Source organism: Podarcis filfolensis (assembly GCF_964270895.1).
Source record: "Podarcis filfolensis genome assembly, chromosome: 10".
NCBI lineage: Eukaryota > Metazoa > Chordata > Lepidosauria > Squamata > Lacertidae > Podarcis > Podarcis filfolensis.
Window position 1 is genome coordinate 45,464,308 of NC_139612.1, and position 22,578 is coordinate 45,486,885.

Here is a 22,578-nt window from a genome sequence, read left to right on the forward strand (position 1 = left end):
GCCGGCCATATAGTTATAGACACACCTTTTTCCACCATCAGGTTCTGCAACCACCTAAGCTGCCCTTCTCCTACCCACATCAATGTGCCAAAGTCTTGCAATTAAGCAACACAACAACAACCAAACACCGCCACCTACCTGTGCAGGAGAGTAACATGCCATGCACAGCTGTCCTCCAGGATCCAATCTCCCACCTCCTCCATCGTGTCCAGCACTCGGTGAACCACAGTTACGGGAGCAGAGGCCGTGGGCCATCTCCAGCTCAATCTCAGCATCCATTTCTGCATCCTCTTGTGCTTCCTTGTTGCTGTCGTCCAGGTGTTTCATAAGCACAGCTACTACTACATTGATGAGGACAAACTGGGCGGTGAGCACGAAGCTGACAAAGTAGAGTGGCGAGATGAACTGCAGGTTGCTGAGACAGCTCCGGTCGTCATGAGTGCATTCACGCAGTGTGTCCTTGAGGAACATGTTAGGCCACAAATGAGGAAGAAAACACCCTCAAAGAAAACCAAACAGAAACCCCACAACACATACACATACAGAGAGAAAGAAGAGAGAAAAGGCTGAAGTAATGAATGCAAATGTGGTTGCTCTCTCAGACAAAGTATACAGACAAAGATGGCAAGATGGCAGCTTCTGGACACAGAACTCTCCTCTCTTCTCTAATTCCAAAGTTTCTGGAATCACAGGAAATCGGTCGAGTGGGCTGGCCTTTTCTAGCAAGCCAATGAAATGTCAGTTCCAGTTTACTCCTAATGGGCTGTCCGTCTGTCTATCTACTTACATGATTTCTATGCCACCCAATGACACAGTTTTCTAGACTGCTTACGATAAAACATTAAATGGCAATGACATCAGTCATCAATAAAACAACAAAAAAAGTCAGTGGTAGCAAGTAAAACACCAGAAGGTGTAAAGCATCACTAAAGGCAGATCTAAGATTCAGTGGATTAAAAGTACAAAGATCTAAAAAACCCAGGGAGATAAGAATGTCTTCACCTGGCACTGAAAAGAATATAAACAAGGCACCAGGCGAGCATCTCTGGAGTGGCCATTCCATAACCAGGGTGCCACCACTGAAAAGGCCCTTTCCACAGTAGTCAACAACTGCAGCTCACTTGCTGGGGGCAGCTGGAGAAGGGCTTATTTATTTCAGTACATATAAACAGGAACACTGCTGTCAGGCCCATGCAGAGGGTTGGGGGCAGCCAGGTACACTTGCCCCGGGGGCCCCTGCCAGGGACCAGCTGCCTTTTTGTTTGAGTTTATAACTTTATTCCAACAAGACTCTCACCCCAGGCCTCAGGCAAGCTCTGCACAAGCCTAACTGGTGTTAATATGTTTGCTCTTGCAAAATACATTTTATTGAGTTAGGGATTTGGCATCGAATGTTATTTGTTTAAGTGACTAGAAACTATGCGCAGGGTTAGGAAGGTAAGGAGGATTCTTGCACTGCTTGCTCTGGAGAGTTCACTCATGGGCCTTACTGCCACAGTTCTGGTTTATCTCTTGTCAAGGCAGGAGGACATGGGTCAAAACTAGGGCAGGCATATGGCAGAGTGTCTTTCATGGGGCCTTATCTGATTTCATATTCATAGGTAAAGGTAAAGGGACCCCTGACCATTAGGTCCGGCTGTGGCCGACTCTGGGGTTGCGGCACTCATCTCACTTTACTGGCCGAGGGAGCCAGCGTACAGCTTCCGGTCATGTGGCCAGCATGACTAAGCCGCTTCTGGCGAACCAGAGCAGTGCACGGAAACGCCGTTTACCTTCCCGCCGGAGCGGCACCTATTTATCTACTTGCACTTTGATGTGCTTTCGAACTGCTAGGTTGGCAGGAGCAGGGACCCAGCAACGGGAGCTCACCCCATCGCGGGGATTCGAACCGCCGACCTTCTGATCAGCAAGTCCTAGGCTCTGTGGTTTAACCCACAGTGCCACCCATCCCTTCATATTCATACATTACTCTAAAACCAGCTTTTTATATTTTTTAGCTTTTACATCTTAATGAAAGAACCCCATTCCACACAGGGAGAGGTTGCATTGCTACAGACAATTTTTATAAAATACTAGAGAATGGCAGTTTGTGTAATATGGTGAGAAGGACTTGTGCCAATTTCTCAATTCTCTTTCCTTTCTTCTTGTCAGCTTCTGGTTCAGAAAACCAGATTCTACACAAGCTCTGATAATACTATGAAAATTCACCACCTGTCCTGAGGTGAACTCTATGTGCCAAGCTGCGATCTGTTCAGGTTCCTTCCTCCCGGGAAGCACCAACACTTCTACACCCAGCCACAGATTAGATGTTTGCAGCATTATTCAATCCTACTCTTTTCTCTATCCTCACACACACACAACTTCTAATAAGTGCCGGTCTGTTTCCATTTCAGGATGTAATTCATTGGGACCAAAGACATATTTCCAACAGTGGCCCAAGTTACCTTCATGATTCCATTCCAGTTATCACCAGTGGAGACCTGGAAAAGTGTGAGGAAGGCCATCCCAAAGTTCTCAAAGGTGGCATGGCGGCTCATACCCTCACAGGGATTCTCATCGTTGCAAACTGGAAAGAAGTGATTTATAGGAGAAAAAGTGAACCATTGGCTATATTCCAGTGAAAGGCAAGAGATGAAAAAGCAGTTCTTCGTAATATTAATTGTAACTTTATATCCAAGTCCACATAAAAATAGCTTTTGCATACTGTTACTGGCCAACAAGCTGGAATGGCCAAAATGACTAAAATCTGATGAGTTCCCATATTTATCAGGACGCACACATGCATACACACACAAATCTTGTTCTTGCAATATTTTATGTCAAGCTACTTTCCAAATGTCTGCCTTCCATTATTACATTTGGAAGATCCAAACTATATTCCTACATTACTTCTGGATGCTACTGTGCAAAAATGCTGTGTTTGCATTGCTCATTAAAACTGATGGGCTATTAGGATGCATAAGCTTCAGTCAGCAAATGTATTGGAGCCAGATGTTAGAGCCAGTGAGAGTGACAAAGTAAATGACTGAATTTCTAATTCACTTAGTGATAACAGCTACAACTTCATCTAATGGTTGTTCAAGTGTTACATCCTCAAGAACTTAAATTTTGAGGAACTCCATGCTTCAGCCCAATAATTCCAAAAGGACTGGTCACAGTATATGGCAGGTGGTTAAATATAAAAATAATATCTATCAATCCATCATTTTGGGATCAGAGGTCATGTCTCCAAGATTCCTGTGTGTACAGGAATCATCTATAATTTCTTCTTAAATAACAGAATAATGTATACAAGCTCATTTTCTGTATATGAATGTAGGGCTGTGCCCTGGATTCAGCCAAAGTCCAAACCCTAAAACAGATTGGGTCAATTTGGGCACAGCTGGGCTTCAATCGAGTTGGGCTGAGATAGTCCTTGATCACCCCAAGTGGGCATACCCAGGTACTTTTTTTTTTAACAATTCACTGGAGTAACTGTATGGAAAGCAACGGCCACCCATCTTTGAAACAGACTAACTGCGGGCAACAAACCATGCAAGAGAAATTCCCTGTCATGATAGATTCTTGGAGATACTCAGAAATTCTGTTAATTGCTGTGGAAAAAATAACCCTAATGCGTGATGGGAATCTTCCATGCATCTTGTAACCCACCTCTGTGCTAGAAACTTACTGAGTTTCCCAAAGAGCTCCACTCCTAGAGCAGCATAGATGAAAAAAAGGAGCATGAAGAGCAGCCCAAGATTCCCCACCTAAGAAAAAAATCAAACATACAAACCAAAGTCAAGCCAAACGAATGCGTATGATACAAGCATCACCAAGCTGAGACCTCAATCCCCATTAGAGTAGCATGGGAGAAAACCTACACATACACACACCTCTGCATTTGTGCTTCTTACAAATGATTCAGATAATCTATTCAATTTATTGGAGGGATGATGGCAGCCCCAAGTAGAGTGTGTTACAGTAGTCCAACTGGGATGTATCTAAGACCTGTATTATTATGGCCAGATCCGACATCTCATAGTAGAACCCCAAAGGTGGCTTAACAAATACGCAGCAACAAATTAGAGATTCTGAAAAATGCTACCAGATTCAACATGAGAAAAGGAGGCGGCAATTTCAATTGTGGTGTATACTAAAAACACTTTGGAAATGAATAGTTTGAACCAGAAGTGGACAGTCTGAACTGGAAGTTGAAATGTCAACAGAGAGCTTCAAGAAAGCACACCCATCTTCTACTTGTTCTCCCTAAACTGAACTTGACTCAGGAGGTGTGACTGAAGGGCTGGATTCCTGGATTGCTCCTCCCAAACCGGGAGCATAAACAGTTCCTCCAAACAAGGTATGATGCAGGGAGCAGAGAGCACCACAATTGCATACCCAGGCACATGATGTCAGTAGCCTAGTGAGGGGCCAACCATCAAAATAACAAACACAACATTGATATCGGGTTGAAATAGTCTGCAATCTTTATTGCAAGTATGCTTATGCCAAGGCATTGGGTATGTATCTGGTATCAAGCAGTGACTCTGCTGGTTGTTAAGGGGGGGGGGAGTGCTGAACCTAACCAGAGGGTCATCCCCTGACATGCACCAGGTGTTACAATCCTGCCATGGCCACCACTAGGAAGGGTGCTCTGGTCCATTAGCCCCCATGTGAACTCTTGGACAAAAACACCTTTCCCGGACCCCTTTAATGGAGTACCTGAACAGCTAAGGATCCAACCTGGAGAGGTGCTGAGCATTTCCCCATGGCCACACGGGGCAGGGAATGAGATCACGCTGTGGCCAGGCTGGGCAGCAAATGCCCAATTAGTAGAGACTCCCTATTTGCCCACCCCTTCCCCAGCCAAAATCAGGCACTTCAATTCCACACTTCTGTAGTACACCTGGCTCACAGCATGGAAGGTTGACTACTACATGGTTTGCTAAGATTGTGTCTGAAAAACAAGAGGAGGAAAAAGGAAAGACATAAAGCAAAAGGTTATCAGAATGGAAAGGATTTAATTTTGAAATACTTGTTCTGCCAGAGTTCATAGATCTTTGAGAATAATAATGTTATGGATAATTTGGTTGTCCCCTGAAGAGTCAATGTGCAGAATATGGAAACTCAACCCAATCACTTAAGTGCTGAAAATTTTATTACTGCCTCGAGTGAAACCCCCCATGCACTATGGCTTAAACTATGGCTTAATCTTTGCAGCCTCCACCTTGCAACATTATTAAATGAAGCTGCCTTCTAAAGAAATAATGAAGTATTGTGCTTTCTAGGCTTTGCCGGTGCTTGAAGAACAACCCAGCACAAGTTCTTCAGATAGGGAAACATGCCTTCAGATGCAGATAACCTGAAGACACTGTTTTGCAATGATTCTCATCCTGCCTGAGAAGGCAGGTGCAGAGGGCAGCCTTGGGTGGATGCTACTCTTTCGGCCTGGAATGCTGTAAGGTGCCACCTTGTCCCCAATGCTTTTAAACATCTATATGCAGCCACAGGCAGAGAACATTAATCATTCTGGAGTGCAGTGTCACTGGAGTGCTGATGGCCCCTGGCTAACATCAAACCTAATGCCAGCAGTCAAGAGTCCTAACTTGGATGCAGTTATTATCTGGATGCAGATGAACAAACTGAAGTTGAATCCTGAAAAGATAGGACGATGATGGCAGGCAGTCCAAGGGACCCAAACACAGGGAGTATGTGTGCCTGTTCTGGATAGTGTTGCACTCACCTGGAAAAAGTAAATGTACTGCCTGGTGCTGCTCATGGGTGCCCAAGTGGTGGCAGTGGTTAGGAATGCCTTTAACTGATTAAGCTGGTTGCATCCCCTCCTTGATGACAGAGACTTGGCCACACTCATCTATGTCCTAATAATTTCAATGATAGATTACTGCAAAATGTCATATATAGTAAAAAATAAATATATCTGATTTTGAACCCCCCACCTCACAATGTGGAAACTTCAGTATTTTTATGAAGAGCAATGGTTTCACACAAGTGGGGTTTAAAACACCACTGATGAGCCCTTTCCTCCTGAAGGCTGTACTCTTGGGGGAGGGTGATGCTGCCCTCTGAACATCTAAAACTCATAGCCTCTGTAGCATAACTCCCTCATTTGTAAATGATAAAAAGTGGGTATGTGTTCTCAGTGTAAGAAAACAAGGGATTCTTGTTTGCGCAGACAGAGCAGCAAACAGAAGGCAAGAATTCCACAGAACTGTAGAGTTGTAATCCGGAGTACAATTAAAAAAGTGTTACAAGTTGCATCAGATAGCAGTGCACTGGAGGCAAGAATGTGATATCACGCACAAGTCTCATGTGTAACAATTTGAGATAAAGTTTCAGGCTCACCTCATTCACACAAAGAGATAATCAAATAACCAACCAACAGACAAACACATGTTCATATTTTTTTATAGACAAGATAGAAGATAGCTGCTTCGGTAAGCCCTCTTGGATGCCATTATTCATTCTTTGGCAATTATCTCCTAAGAACCAAAGTGTATGTGTAATCCCTGTTTCCCAAGCCACTTATCCATCAAGTGGAATTCTGTCAGTTTGCTCCTGGCTTGATACCCATGGGAATCGAGTGGTGGGCAGTGGAAACATCAATACTGAGTATTTCTCTTGAGCAGCTGCCTTTTGCAAGTCATGCAAATCCCCCTATCCAGCTGCTGCCTTTCAGGTGACATTTCACTACATGTAAAGATGGAGGAGGCATTATTTCTCATGGGACAGGAGACTTGATAAACGATCAGGCATTCGACAGGAGAATGGAAAATGGAGAAGGAAGAGTGAGAGCCAGAGTTAGTCAGGCCCATTTTTAGTCTTTCTTTTAAAAAAAACAACAACAACCCCAAGCACATTATTTTTATTTGATGCTCCCACTTTACAGTTACATGAAAAAAATTAAAAGAGAAATAAGAAAGGAATTATTTATATATTAAAAAAATGGAACCACTGCTCATAGTGTTTAAACATTCTTAACATCCTCTGGCACTTGAGTTCAAAGAGGAGAGGAGGTTTTGTGCTTTTTGTAGATTAAGAACATGAGAATGTAAGATGAGCCTGCTGGATCAGGCCAATGGCCCGTCTAGTCCAACATCCTGTTCTTGAAGTGGCCAAACAGATGCCTGTGGAAAACCCCTAAGCAGGACCTGAGCACAACAGCACTTGGCCTTCCTGCGGTTTCATTGCTGCCTCTAACTATGGAGGCAGAGCATAGCAATCATGGCAAGTAGTCATCAACAACCTTCTCTCTCTCATGCATTTAAGTTGGTGGCAGATACTGCCTCCTATAGGAGCAAGGTCTAGCCATGTGAGATGCATAGTTGGCAATCTGGGGAACCATTCTAGTTCCCAGGCAGCTTCCTAGCTGGCCTTCAAAACAGTCACAGATCCCATCCACCCTTGACGACTATTTATTTATTACATGTTATGTCATGCCTTTTCCCATCATGAAACTCAAGGCAGGGTACATGAGGTTCCAAACTGGCCTCCCATACAGGGACCACTGACCAGACCTAGACCTTCTCACTCCATACATGAGCTAAAGGAAATGGAAGTAAAGGACTGAAGTGTCCCTTGCCGCCAATTTGAGAGTGTGTTATGCCACACTTAAACTCCCATGGAGGAGATGAGAAGGAAGCAGCCTGAAGCATCTTTCTGAGGTAGGGAAAGGGCTAAGACCTCCTTGCCTTGCCAGTTCTCTCAGTCTTGTTTGCCTCTCTGAATATTGGACATGGCCTTCCCTATTACAAATGGGACGTCCAGGTGATGTAACATGAAGGGTCTATTTTGGCCCCAGTAATATCATTTTTCAAAATCTGGTTTTCAGCCCTTATGGTTGGAGAACAATGTCTGACAATGTGGTGGTAGATATTGCCAAAGGTCCTGAAAACAAAAATGGCCATAGGCAGTGTCTTTTGACACACCAGTCACTGCCAAAATATTTCCAGTTCTGAGAATAGTGAAATCAGAATGGATGATGCCAAATTAAATACAATTCTGCATTTTTGCATTATTTACTTTGAGCACCAAAAGCATGCATTGTTAATACAGAGTACATCTAGCCAAGGGCATAGTGAGATAAACAAAAAAAGAAACAAAAGAAAGAAAGAAAGAAAGAAAGAAAGAAAGAAAGGAAAAGGAAAATAGGAGTAAGATCATTTAACACTGTGTAAAAGCACTGTGTTCAATGAGGCTAAAAGGGATAAAAGTATCTAAGGGGATAAAGAGCTAATAACCTGAATATTGTTTCCTTTCCTGAAGTGTGAAATGAAAGTCAGTGGAGCTAATGGACAGAAGCATAGCTGAGCAATTGTAGTGTTTTGGCAAGTGGCAAGCCTACTGAATCAGTGTGACTGAAACTTACAATCTGCACAGTGCTGAAGCAGATCGTTGCTGATCCAAGGGTTCTCTGCTGTCATGGGTATTTGGAGTTACCATCATTATTTTTACACAATTGTTGCTGTCTCCTTCCTGCCTCATGTAGTGATTCAGTGAGAGTGCCTGGACTAATGGTAATGATCACAGCTGTCCAATGGGTGTGAGAGTTGCAGGCATGTCAGTCTCCCACAAAAGCACTATGATTTGCCAGACAAAGCTGACAGGTGGAAGTGTATATAAGATACAAAATGGAGAATATGATATCAGACCCCATTTGCTGATAAAGAGCTCTAAGAAAGTTTGCAAACTTACTGTTTCAGATTTTTGTTTTTAATTAGTGAACTTGAATCTTAAGTCTTATTATTTTTGGTTAGTAAACTTACAAATTCATATATAAGTTGGCCAGTAGAAAATATCACTTCATCAGTCTTGGGCTTCCAACCTTCCTTTTTAAAATAAGTATCGGATATCTTATTTGTAGAAAAGAATGTGGGAGCGGCGATACCAACCGCTTATCCAAAAGGCAGAAGATAAAATAACCGTGCTTTCAAAATTTCAGAATTTGTAACATGTACAATGCAGTCACAGGAAGGCTTACTCAGAAGGAAATCCCACTGTGCCTATTGGAGCTTACACCTCAATAAGTATGTTTGTGAGTTCAGCCTTGGGCTGTACAATTCTACACTCCCATACTTGGGAGCAAGTCCTCCTGAATGCAACGGAATTTACTTCTGAATAAATAAGCCTAGGGTTGGGCTGTTGGCAGCTAAGGCCTACTTTCTTTTCCCCTCAGGAATGGCAGCCTCAGCCCATCTCATAATTAAACGTTTTTACTCTTAAATGAAAAAAAACTAGTGCAAAATCCTCTGTAAAAAGATACAGCTTCATTTACCTGTGGCAGTGCTTGCACAACTGTGTCCAGTAATGCTCGCATTCCAGTCGCCATCTTCAGGAGCTTCAAAACTGTCATGGGGGAAAAAGCAAAGTGGGTGGCTTTTCACACAGGATCAGCAAACCAAGCAATGGTCCTGTTGCTGGTTTTCCTCCCTAATGTGTCTGATTAGAGAACACTCCTGCCAACATCTCATCTTTTTCTCCCCACCACCCAGTCTCTTTTTCTCAGCCACTCGCCTCCTCTCCATTTAACCCCTTCTGTTTCTGAAATGGTAGTTCCCAGTAATTATGGTGCCCTCGCCACTATACAGATGAGCATACTCTCTTGGGTACCAGAATTCAGAGGATTCTTACCAAGGACCAAAGCTGCAACACCGGTGCCCTTGGCATTCTCAGTGGTCCTGTGCAGCCTAACACAGGTTGCAGCAGCACAGCCGTACTTCTCATTGATTTGGGTGTCACCAGGTAAATGTCAGAGGAAATAGGTCCCCACACTAATTACTATAGGGGCCGTTCTGGAGATGTTTGGCTCAACTCGTAATTAGCCCATACATGGCTAACTGGGGAAGTTCATGCTCTAAACACCTCCAGTTCTGAACTCTGGCAGCATCACTTGCACAGGTACATGTGAATGTCTGGCAATATGTCTGGCAAAGTCCCAGTTAGTTGAGTGTTACTCAGTTGTCAGTCAGAAAGCAGCCCTGCTCAAGTCCATAGTTCTGTGGAAAATTCAGAGCACTGGAAACCTGCATGGTGTTAAGAAGAGCCCTGCTACGCATGCTGAAGAGTCACATGGTAAGCATGGATAAGCATGGTAGGAGAAAGATGCCAGAATGACTGCATCTGTGTGGCTCTTGCACACACACAGAAGATGACAAATTTCACAAGCATCAAGGGCATGTGAGGCCCAACATGTGATTTAGCACAAAGACTCCAAGTTGCTTAGTCTTCCTCAGTCTAGTCTCCTGCTAATACATTAGGAACATAGGAATATAGGAAGATCATTGGTACATCTAGCTCAATACTGCCTACTGACTGGACATGGCTCTCCAGGGTTTCAGGTAAGGAGTCCTTCTCAATCTTGTTGGGGGGTGCCAAGGATAGAAATTGGGGCCTTCGGCATGCAAAGCGTATGCTCGACCACTGAGCTACAGCCCTTCCTCATCTTTCTTGAAACACGCCTATTGGTCAGTCTGTGCTCTGTAGCTCCCTCTGTAGCTCACCTCGGGCAATACGCAGCACTCTCATGATACGGATGATGGTTGGGTTGATGGGAAGGGCAGCATTTATTTCAATCTCCTCAAGTGTGATGCCCATGACTGAGAGCAGAACAATGGCCAGGTCCAGTTGGTTCCACCTTTAAGAGATAGGAATCAATTTATTCCTTTGACAATTTTCATAAATGACACACTTTCAAACTAGGCACAGCTTATCAATATGTTATTTGTAATGCTGTACTTATCAAAGGTTCCATTTTTTAAAAAATTGGAACAAAACATGGAAATCTGTGTTTGCTAATTAAATAAATGAGCATGCCAATTAAGCAAAGGGACATCCTTTATTTTGGCTGTTCTGTTTGCTTGGATGAGAATTTATTTTTGCATGCTAATTGATTATTATTTGGCAGGTGGGGAGGCACATTTTTTAAATATGATACATCAAAATGCTTTATACTGATTCAATATTGTTCACTTTGATTGGCAGCAGCATTCCCCGCCCCAATATCTTAGATTCTTTAACTGGACTGAATTTGGGACATGGTAAGTGTGTCCCTGATCAATGGTGACTAGGGAAGGAGCTAAGAGATAAATAGAAGACAAACACTTTATAAAGGCAAAGTGGTGGCCAAGGTGGTGGGAAATGACTGGAGAGTTCCACTGAGTGAAGGAATGCCTTGATAGCCATGTCATCTGTATTTCCTTCCAAGGAAAGAGGCTTCCTTCTAAGCCAACCTACTCCAACCTGGCACCCTCCAGCTGTCTTAGACTACTGCTCCCATCAGCCCCAACCAACATGACCAATGGTCAAGGATGATGGGAGGCAGAAATTAAAACTCCCAGAGGGTACCAAGTGAGGAAGGGTGCCCTAAGCATTACTTTGTAAAAATGTCCATGGTCAGAGTCACCTGTCCCCAAATTCATGCTAATTCAAATACAGTAGTTCAGGTAGTGAATGGTATTCCAAACACAGAAAGTGTCACCTCTGATCTTCTGTGTGCCACAGGGTATGACTCACATTCTTTCCAGCTCACCTGTCTTTGAAGAAGCGTCTCAGCCCAAAGGCTACAAGCTTCAAAACCGCTTCCAGGACAAACACAGTGGTGAACATGTAGTTGCAGTACTTGAGGGCAGTCTCCAGAGACTAGGAATTGAAAGAAAAGGGAACATTAATGTCATCAAGTTCCCTAACTGGTCTGTGAGAATCAAAAGGAGGAAGGTGTGGAAGCACATTTACTGATTCTGAGCACATGAACAATCTCCTCTCCTAGACTGAGTTCAGGAAAGCTGTTGGCAGCAAGCCACCAGTTTGTAGCAAATGCTAATGCGTACAAGCACTAACTGACTAGTCCCTGTGTCAGTGATAACACCCCTTTCCTCAGAGCAATTTTTCAAAAGTAACCTCTCCCACTTTAAACAAAACACTGAACAAATGACTACCCCAAGATACACTGTAAATCACATTGGGGGTAGAAAACTACCCCATAAAAGAGGCTCAACAGACACCACCTGCCCTCTGAGAAAGAAAAAGAGAGTGATGGAGGCAGGGAAAGACAACATCTGGCTGGGGGAACCATAATAATAATAACAATTATAACATTAGGGCTTGCTGAGTCTGACTGTCTCCTCCACTGCAGTGCTGATTTTACATTTATATAATTTGATTGCTTTAATATTTCAAAATCGTAAACCGTCTTGGGTGCCTTGGCAGAAAGGTGGTATATAAATGCAACAAAAAAACAAATAAACAATCCAATAACATAAAATGCATTTAAAATACGAAGCATTCAATAACATAAAATGCATTTAAAACATGTTCCCCATCCCAAAGATTCCCGAGAACTGGAGTTTGTTAAGGATGCTGAGAATTGTAGCTCTGTGAGGGGTAAACTACAGTTTCCAGGATTCTTGGGGGGGGGGGGGAGGAGTCATGTGTTTTAAGTGTATTGTGTGTGTGCAGCCTAAGTGGACATTCCACCTGGTTCATGGGGTGACAAGGAAGACACAGCCAGAATTTAATTTGGGAGCTGAACGTATGTGAGGTCTAGTGAACGCAGGAGAAAGCAGTGTTCCTTGTAGGAGAAAAACCCACCTCTGCTACTCTTTACAAATATAACTACATAATTCTAGGATTCTTGAATACTGAGCTATCAAAAGACTATGTCTGCAGCGGTATACCTCAAGTATCTTAACATTTAGTTCCTTTCTGTTTTGTTCCTTGCTGAGAAGATTTGCATGTTTCAACCTTGTTTACAGTTCATACACGATTCATTCTTCCATGATGAAGATGATGGCCTTTTATTGTTTCTGTAGCAGCTTTCCATGGCTTAAAAAACCCCAAACAACAAATGCCAAATTTTGCACAGCCATGTAAATGCCTCTTACCTACATTGCTGCTATGTGAACCCCCCCTTCTTTTGTGTGAGAGGGGAATCTTTGAGGACATGTCTTTTGAAGGGGCTGCAAAACAAATGGTCTGTACAATATCTCCCCAGATCTGAAGAGGAAGCCCTAGCAACTACCCTGTCTCCTGATGTGGTGACCTAGGAAAGGGTCCTTGGTGGCCTTCTTGGTTATAAAGTTCCCTCCCTGTGGAAATGCTGTGGTCCTCTTAATGGATGACTTTTTGCCAACATCTCTCTTTGGGCAGGCATTCAGGAGAAGAGTGTTAAAGCTCACTTAATGCACCTGGATTCTGTTAGGATTTTTATCCACCAAGCTGTCCAGCAAGTAGCACTATGTTGTTTATATTAAGTGAGTGTCTGAGAGCATGAGACAGGAAGTCTCAGTACTGTTGGAAGTTAGTTTCACTTCTCTGTGTTAGGCTGTTCTGTACTGATGCTGAGAGAGCACAGACGTGCTGATGGATTCTTTGTATATAGACTGTAAATAAAGTAGTTTTAGAGCTACTAATTGGCTCTTTCTTCTGTTATGAGATGCCAGAAAACGAGCGTGCTCCTCTCAGGAGGGAGGGGTCGCTTATCACCGGTCTCTCTGGACTGAGGAAGATTTATAGCCAGAGGGTGACCACTGGAGAGACGCCCCAGTGTCTTGGGAAGGTGGTGGCCTTCCCAGGCGTTTTTCCAACAGATTCCCCCAAAGAATCCTGGGGACACTAATTTACACCTCACCGTGCTACAATTCCTAGCACCCTTAACAAACTACAGTTCCCTGGGTTTTCTGATGGAAGCCATGTGCTTTAAATGTATGGTGTGGATGAACTGTTAAGAGAGTTGATTTGCTATACCGTGGTACCTCAGGTTAAGTATTTAATTCGTTCTGGAGGTCTGTTCTTAACCTGAAACTGTTCTTAACCTGAAGCACCACTTTAGCTAATGGGGCCTCCAGCTGCCACTGCGCCACCAGAGCATGATTTCTGTTCTCATCCTGAAGCAAAGTTCTTAACCCAAGGTACTATTTCTGGGTTAGCGGAGTCTGTAACCTGAAGTGTATGTAACCCGAGGTACCACTGTACATGTACTTGGTTTAATGCTTTTGCTTATTGGTTCGATGTATTTGTGATGTGTTTATTTCATTGTTGTCTACTGCTCTGTGATCCTGCAGGGTGAAAGCTGGGTTAGAAGTATTAATGATGATGGTGATGATGATGATTATTTCAGGGGGAAAACAGTAGTACTGAAAACAAGACTGGAGAAGGGGGCTCAGAGGCACTTGAGAGAAGAAACAGGTTGGCCAGGGCAGTGGCTGTAGCTCTAAGGGCTTGCTCTAAGGGATGCTGTGGTAAGACTGCACCCTTGTTTCTGAAGTATTAATGTAATCACAAATATGTTGTAGTGGAGTTTAAACCAGGACAGGACTTGGTATTAGATGCAGGCTTATGAGTCATACTGCATTCCATGGAAATGAGTCACGTTGCATTCTGTGCCACAGGGCTATCAAGCTATGCTTCTGCTCTGAACAATCTCTGTTCATCTGAACGATTGTATCGTTGGAAGGTGGGTGGTATGAAAGGAATCCAAACATCATTACATGCCACTTCTGGCATCAGTACAGTGGGACAGCTTTCACAAATTAACTGATCAGTAAATAAATGAGGGGTCTCCAAAGAGAACAATCTATGGGCAACAGCTCTTCATCTTTTTTGAGGAAGCAGGAAACTAAGTTTTCTGAAGAAGTTAGCAGACTTTTTCAAAATTGTATGAAGCTCCTGCAACTCACTAGAAAGGGTTCGGATAATTATGTCTGGCATATCTGGAGTTCCATATGCTTGAGCCACCTTAAAACATTTTATTGGCATTCCATTATGCCAGAATAATTAACAGGTTGGGAAAGTGACATACAAGGAGGCGAAGAGAGATGTCTCCTACTTGAAGATTTGACGGGTGTAACAAGGAAGGAGGGAGGAGATAGGATGATGAGCTTAGAAGCAAAACCCAAAAGAAACTGGGATGCAGGAGGAGATACAAGGTATAAACCATAGGAATCCTGACAAAAATTGTTCTTGAAGTCTAACAGAAAGAGAAGGTGAGTTAATGACTGCAGTTCTGGCCACTTCAGATCTTAGAAATTAAAGACCCTGCCTCTTGAAGACAGCAGGCTCTGGAGGCAGAGGTTTCCTGGCACGCATGAATACAGAACTGAGCAGGATGTACTTACCCAGAGGGAAAAGACCTTTTAATCTTATATCATATATATTTGATTCTGAGAGCCAAGAATTCATTTCTTCAACTAAGCCACACTAATATTGTGTGTGTTTTGGTAACAGCATCATTCTGGTTTAGGAGAAACAGACAGGAAGGATTCTCTCTCCAGGATCATGCCATCCCCCACCCCACCAGATGACAAACTCCTTTGGACATGAAGCGAAATGGGAAACAAGGAGTAGCAAACAGGTTGGATTAAGAAATATACATCTCATCCGGCAAACTGCACTTTGAAAGAGGAAAAAATAAGGGTTGCATGCCACCCCAATCTCCATGAGTAGTGCAAAAGTCCTGGGGTTGCAGACATGCTTAGCAGGGTCTGTGTTCCCTTTTGAGACACAACAGAGACTGTGGTTGCCCACTAGCACCCAGAAAAGAAGGGGCCCCACTCCCCCTTGCCTGGCAGTCTTGCCCTCTGATGTGTTTCCTGGATGGGCCATTACTGACCTTTGACCTCTGCTAATGGCCCATCCAGCTAGCTCTGCAAAGCTGGCTTGGCTCGTTAGCATAATTAAATTCAGGGGTTTTCTATGTTTGGTGAAGTTTAATTGAACATTGATTAATTCTAACTTTTACTGACTCCAGAAATTATGGGGAGTATCTGGCATGCAGGAATTTAGGGGAAACTGCCCCCACAAACCTATAACATCAGACATGAGTTCCCCTCCCATTAGTTTGTACCTATTTGCTGCAATTATCCTTTTAGTTCTGACTCTATTTATGGACAATTTTGCACAGTGATATTCATCATGGAACTTTTCAACTGGCAAGGCACATGGCTCTAATGAAACTATATAGTGACCAGACACATGCCCTAATAAAGCAAGTTTTGTAATAAAGGGGACCTGCTGTTCTTTGCTTTGTGAGTGCAGTGGTACCTCTGTTTAAGAACTTAATTTGTTTTGGAGGTCCGTTCTTAACCTGAAACTGTTCTTATCCTGAGGTACCAATTTAGCTAACGGGGGCTCCCGCTGCCGCTGCGCAATTTCTGTTCTCATCCTGAAGCAAAGTTCTTAACCCGAGGTACCATTTCTGGGTTAGCAGAGTCTGTAACCTGAAGCGTCTGTAACCCAAGGTACCACTGTAGTTCTCTCTGTAGCCTGTTCCCAACTCATCTCCTAATGCCTACCACATTTTACTCCTAGTTGCTAGACATCTATTTTCTACTTTATGTAAAAAGCAGCTCTTTGTGAAAAGGGGAGGAGAAAAAGGAAGGAGGAGGAAGGCATAAAGGTGGGATTAGTCCCTTGAACTCACTCACCATTGGCTGGTTGTAGTGCTCCAGGGACATAGTGACAACGTTGAGGCAAATTATGAAAGTGATGAAGATGTCCAAGTAGTGGCTGGTGCAGACCGAATGGATGAGGAGGCGGACAGAGCAGTAGGTGGCATAATACGGCAAGCGCTGTGCTTCTGCCATGGGAGTGGCAAGGGGAGCAATTCAGGGAGGAAGGGAGGGAAGAGGAAGAACAGAGAAGAGGCAAGGAAAGGAAAGAATGGAAATGGAGGAAGGGGAGCAAGGTGAAAGGAAAGGAAAAAAAGAATGCAATAAAAGGGAACCAGAAGACGGGGAAGAAAACAGAAATGAGAGTGAGTAAGTGAAAGGGAAGAGGGGAGGAGAGGGGAGAGGGGAGGGACAGAAAGAATCTGTTAGTCCTGTGTTTGTAGAAATGATACTAAACCAGCATTTCATGCTCCAACAAATTGAGTTTTCAAATGAGCACAGGAAGCAAACATCTCCAGAAAAGAAAAATCTGAAGTAAGGAGAAGTTACAGGGACTTCCATGGTTCTGGGACAGAGGTGCATTCAAAGGGGTTTAAGGAGCAGATGAGGGGAGAGGAAAGGCTGGACTAATTCACATCCAGGTGCATTTGGGGTATGTGTGTTTTTCTCATTAAATCATGTACACACAAAACTACATGCACAAATAAGAGGCACATTGAAACGGGATTCTCTTGGTTCCAAGGCTGTCTTAGAATATGATGACTGAAAGAGATAGAGATAGCCATGGGCCCCATCTACCCAAAGAACAGGTGATGTTAACAGGGTTTTTTTGGGCAGATGCTCAATGACATTTGACCAAGCGGCAAACAGCTCTCACAGTTTTGCCACCCACATACACATTAAGAACATAAGCACCTGCTGGGTCAGGCCAATGGCTTTCCTAGACTGGCACCCTGTTCTCACAGTGGCCTGTGAGAAGCCCAAGAGCAACAGCTCTCTCTCCCTTTTCCCATGGTTTCCAGCAACTGGTATTCAGAAGCATTATTGCCTCTGACTGTGGAGGTAAAATGCAGTCACCTGGGTTAGCGATGTTGTATTTGTTGTTGTTGTTTTTAATAAAAAATGATAAGTTTTTTCTCAGAAAACTTCAGCCTACGAACCAACAAAACACTTAGGTTGTTCCTTACTCCTACGCTTCTTCTCCAGGCGCCTCAGGCGCTTCTCTTCCCGCCGCCGGGCCTCTTCTGCCTCTTGGTGTTGCCGACATTTGTGGAAGTTCTCCACCACCACCCCTACAAACATGTTGAGGACGAAGAAGCTGACGATGAGCAAGAAAGAAATGAAGTAAAGGAGCATCCAAGGGTTGTTGTTGGTCACTGGCTGGAATTAAAAAGACAGACAGACAGAGGCTGTAGTTAGCACATTATGAGAGGAAAGACCAAGAAATGATTTTGTTGAAGGAAATCGGAGATTTCTGGAAAGCAAGGAAGACGGCAAGAATTTATGATTTTTATGACCAATGGGAGACCCAAACTTCATGGAAATGTGGCGCAGGACACATCCTCCCTCGCCTCAAGCACTGGAGAGTGATATTTGTGATTTATTGAGGAGAGTTTACAGGCAATCCTTCCTTGACTGCCTGTTCTTTTCTTTCCTGGGAAAGGCATGGTGCATATATATGTGTGAACAAAAGTACTGCCATCACAGTGACATTCATCCATTCTGTCCATCATGAGGATGGTTTTAATTAATAGGGCAGCAATAAAAAAACTAGAGCAGTGTCATGTTGAGGAGAATGAATATTGAGCTGGGAAGTTCCTGCTTCACTGAGTGTTCAGGTCAAGTCACTGTATTTCATCCTCAGTCCAACCCTTGTGATCTACAATAAAGGGATAATAATAGTGGCATATCTTGCAGGTTTGTTGCATGGAATATTCATAATTTATATGAAGTACAGAGGAAAAGCAAAACAATCAGTCCAACTAATTTTTAACGTCTCCCACTCAATTAAAAAGTGCTTTAAATTATTTTTTTTTAAAGCTCTCAGATTTATCAGGCTATTGCACATGATGATCTTGATCAAATTCCAAAACAGTATCATTTTTTCCTGCACTCTAAACTTTTTTTGAGGGAAACAAACCAGGAGTGCAGTGTTAAGAGCTTATTGAAACAGCATCCCAAAAGGATTTGACATGCGTGTCTTTCTGTGTGGGGGTGGCATTAGTATTTAGATTAATAATATTGGTAGCTGGAATACAAGAATAATAATTACAGTATCAGAGAAGAAGACTAGGATAATTACAATAATTCTCTGAAGAACTCATTTAGCAATGTATACACAAATTATTAATGTTCGATCACTATTATCAAGTCATTAAATATCAGAAATTAGTACAGGCACAACAGCATTTTTCAGTGAAGTAATTTTGCAGCCCTGTGTGTATATTTGCTGCCTGAGATGCCAAAGAGAATATCCAGATGGGTAATGAAGCTAAGCTAGAGAAATGGAACGGTCAAATCCTATGCATGTCTACTCTGAATAAGTAAGTCCCATTAAATTCAATGAGGCTAAGTTTCAGGTAAGTGGGATGAGGTTCACAGTCTAAGGATTTTCTAGATTATTTTAAAAACAAAGCCCTGATTATGATTTTTAAAAGTGTTTTACTCATTTTAGAACAAATCCAGCATGGAATTTAATTCTATGTACTGGGAAAGGGGGAGAAACCTTGTTTGTGGTGGGAGTCATTCTGCATATGTAACAGGAGAGTGAAGAACTCTCACAAGAATTAATAAGGAGAAGACGGTGTCATTGGTAAGTAATTTATGTCACAGACAGTGTCCAATAGGAGAAATCCACACTAAAATGCTGGTGAATTTTTATATGGATCCTTAAAAGAAAGCTCACGAATGGCTGCACAGGTGTGGAGAACTGAAATTTGGAAAAATGCAAAACTGAGAGAACAAAAATTGACAGATTCATCTGTCCTTATTCCCATGTAGGTAAAAACCGTTTTGTACGCATATTTTGGCTGCCCTAGAACTGTTGTGAGGTTGTGCTAGAAATGGTTCTCTCCAAACAAGACCAGCTGAAAACCATTCTGCTATACTGAGAAAACAAGTTGCGTTCACAGTGTGGGTGTAATATATCATCGTCACTTTTTAGGTCCTGTGCAACTGCCATCTGCATTAGGGAAGTGATCTTGCATTATTAAAGTGAACAAGCAGCAGCAGCAGATTTTAGCTGCCAGCCGTGAAAAGCCCTGCCTAGGGTGGGAATTGCCGCAAGTGATCATCAATCTGAAGAGTCTGCCATCATGCCCCAAAGGACACATGATACTACTGCAAAGCCATTAAGAGATAAAGAAGAAGACGACAGTGATTGGCAGAAGTTTATGCAAAAAGAATAAACGTGGGAGCATTAAAACAATTTTCTCCATGCTAGTTACCTGAAAGATATGCCATGTCTGCACACACAGAAAACAAAAGCTACACCCACTACAAATTAGATGAGGACAAACTGCAGTAAAAATGGAATGGCCCAGCATGAAAATAGTACCAATCAATCTGACAAATCTCTGAGGGAAGCAACGTGCTTTCAATGCAAGGTGTTTATACAACAATAGTACAGTTAAATAAGGAACTTATACTCTAAGGGCGCCTCCAGACTGTGGCAAATTTGTGGAAGGGATTCGAGCATATACTTGAACTGTTGGTTTGTGCAATCATAGTGGATTAAAGCACTCTGTTGCCCTAGAGCAACAAATCTGCTTTTAAAAATGCAAATGAATGCTTAACAGAAAGATGCGAAAACATCTCACAAGCAACTCAGGATGAATCCTCATTGTATAACTGTTGCATTAAAAAGTCAGAATAAATACCCAATGAAGAGTTTGTTTGGAGGGAGCCAAAAACAGGAGAGAAACAGCAGTGAGAGGGAGTGATAGAGAAGAGAAGGAGAGAGGACTGTGGGCAAATGTCTTGATGTGCATTTAAAGCCTATTTACACTTGGGAATGAGGATGAAGAGTATAGACTAAAGGCCATGGGGGGGAAATGCAAGTTTTGAGGAGAGAATAGAGAACTGGAGAGAGAGAGAGAGATTTGGCATTGCACATGTATTAAGGAAGTTCAATGCACACAGCAAGAGGACATATTAGAAGGGTCAACTGAGAAATCTGTTATTCGCAAATTCTGCTACAAACTGACCTGATCTCTAATACTAAAATGCAGGTCGGAAACGGGTAATCTTTTGGAGTTTGCACTTCTAATTTTGAAATGCAGCTCCCACACTCAAAAAAGAGTACTAAAATGCATCTAGAAATGCAAGTTTTCATGATGACTTAAATTTAGAAAAATGCACTTTGCGAGAAAATACCATTAGGAAAATATGTTCAAACATACATATTTTAAATTGCAAGGTCTTTTTTTAATGCAGAAACAGGGAGGATTGGCTTTATGAATGAACACATGCAAAACAGACATTGACCAGAAAAAGAGTGATCTGTCTATGCTCAATGTCTTTTGTCATAGAGACATCATGAAAAATGGCCTGCCGCACTATGTTATCCAGAAAAAACTTAACCACTCCCCCTATAACTTCCTAGTACTTGGGGCGGTACATAGCAAACCAATTAGGAGTCATCAAAGATGGATCATCCAGCCTATTTAACAACCCAGCTGAAAGCAACATGAATGAGCATTTTGTAAAGCAAGTTCCATACCTGCTGATCAACAGCCACAGCATCCAGTCCATTGTACATAATGTTGACCCAGCCATCTTTGGAAGCCAGTACAAAGAGTGACATCAAAGCCTGCAATACATGAAACTGAGTCAGCTTTTGACTGGTTCAGGGGTTGACTATTTGATGCACACAAATGAATAGCAAAAAAACAGAGAGGTTCTTTCCTTCCTTCTTCCTCCACCACCCTGCCAAAGTTCTCCAGGAAAAGTTGATGGGAGAGGGAAAAAGAATTTGCCTGTGAAAAGGGGGAAGAGAGAGAAGGCAGTGCTGCCAGACAGCTGAGAAATTCGTCCCTAGAGAAACACCAGATCAGCTCAGTCACACTGTTGGTTTAGAAAACAACTCATCACGATACACTCCATTCCTTGCTAAAATGTCACAAATCTATCAAATCCAAGGGGTTGCAAAAAAGGGAAACATAAAAAGTATCAGGAAGGACTGTGACATGCATCTGATTATTCTTTTCTAAGAACCCACTTATCCCTTTATAACTGGCTCTGAACTCTTCCCTGCCACGTCTCACTCCACCATGGAAAATTTGAACTCCGTTGAAAAGTTGACCCTTCAAAAAAGATTCCAAGACACTTCAGGAGGCCTCCCTCCACCAACACTGGGAGAAGATTATGGGAGGAGTATGGAGCATCCATTAAGAAAACATACAGATTAGACAGTGAATTTCAACTGGATGCAAACAGGGAAAGAAGCTAGAATACTTTAATCAGAAATGTAAAGCATCCTCCATAAACACTCGCTCTGTTTGCTCCCTTAAGAGCCTCCAGAGGCTGAGACTTGACAGTTTCCCTAGGCAACCATTTTCATTTCCCCAGCAGTTCTTTTTGCAAGGAGATCTTTTCTAATGTCCGGCCTGAACATGCTTTACTGGAATCTAAACACACTATTTGTAGTGCTTCTTTCTTTGTCCCTCGTAAACACCGCCCCCCGATGGATTTCTTTGCATTTAAAACTTGCCACCAGGTCTCTTAAGGTAGCATACAACGTAAACCCATGAAAATGATATCCCTGTTCATGCAACTAAACAGAGCATGCTGAACATGTGCTGCTGCAAGGCAGGATTGTGGTGGCAGGTCCCATCTCCACCCTCCATGAAGTCATTGGCTTTTCTGTGCAGGGTCTGTAGACTCTGTTCAGAAGAGTTGATGAATGCATAGAGTCAAAAGTAGGATCCTGCTTTCCTGTCCTACATGCCCAGTAAATCCTGATTAGCACCATCAACAGCGTTGGAATTAGAGTTAAAATTCTGACTTTTGAAAATATATTTGAAAATATTTTCAATTAATTATTACAGTTTAATCCCTCATAATGCATAGCTCTTTATCCTTTCCACATAAATCATGTGCACGTGTCATATGGTGGGAAGGGCCACAGCTCAACAGTAGGGTGTCTGCTTTGCATCTAGAAGGTTCAGTTCTTGTCATGTCCAGGTGGTAGGGCTGG

At 42.8% G+C, this 22,578-nt stretch overlaps 1 protein-coding gene across 7 annotated transcripts in view; it reads right to left on the bottom strand.

Moving 5' to 3' along the window:
- Positions 1–22,578, bottom strand: part of CACNA1I (calcium voltage-gated channel subunit alpha1 I) — a 363,153-nt gene that overhangs the window by 17,289 nt on the left and 323,286 nt on the right. For all 7 annotated transcript variants that reach the window (XM_083573883.1, XM_083573884.1, XM_083573885.1 and 4 more), the window contains 9 exons: positions 21,103–21,192; positions 17,570–17,762; positions 16,419–16,570; positions 11,528–11,637; positions 10,500–10,633; positions 9,275–9,345; positions 3,671–3,749; positions 2,445–2,566; positions 139–459 (listed from right to left, as the gene is read on the bottom strand). In XM_083573883.1, coding sequence (XP_083430009.1) covers positions 139–459; positions 2,445–2,566; positions 3,671–3,749; positions 9,275–9,345; positions 10,500–10,633; positions 11,528–11,637; positions 16,419–16,570; positions 17,570–17,762; positions 21,103–21,192 — 1,272 coding nt within the window. The remainder of the gene's footprint in view (positions 1–138; positions 460–2,444; positions 2,567–3,670; positions 3,750–9,274; positions 9,346–10,499; positions 10,634–11,527; positions 11,638–16,418; positions 16,571–17,569; positions 17,763–21,102; positions 21,193–22,578) is intronic.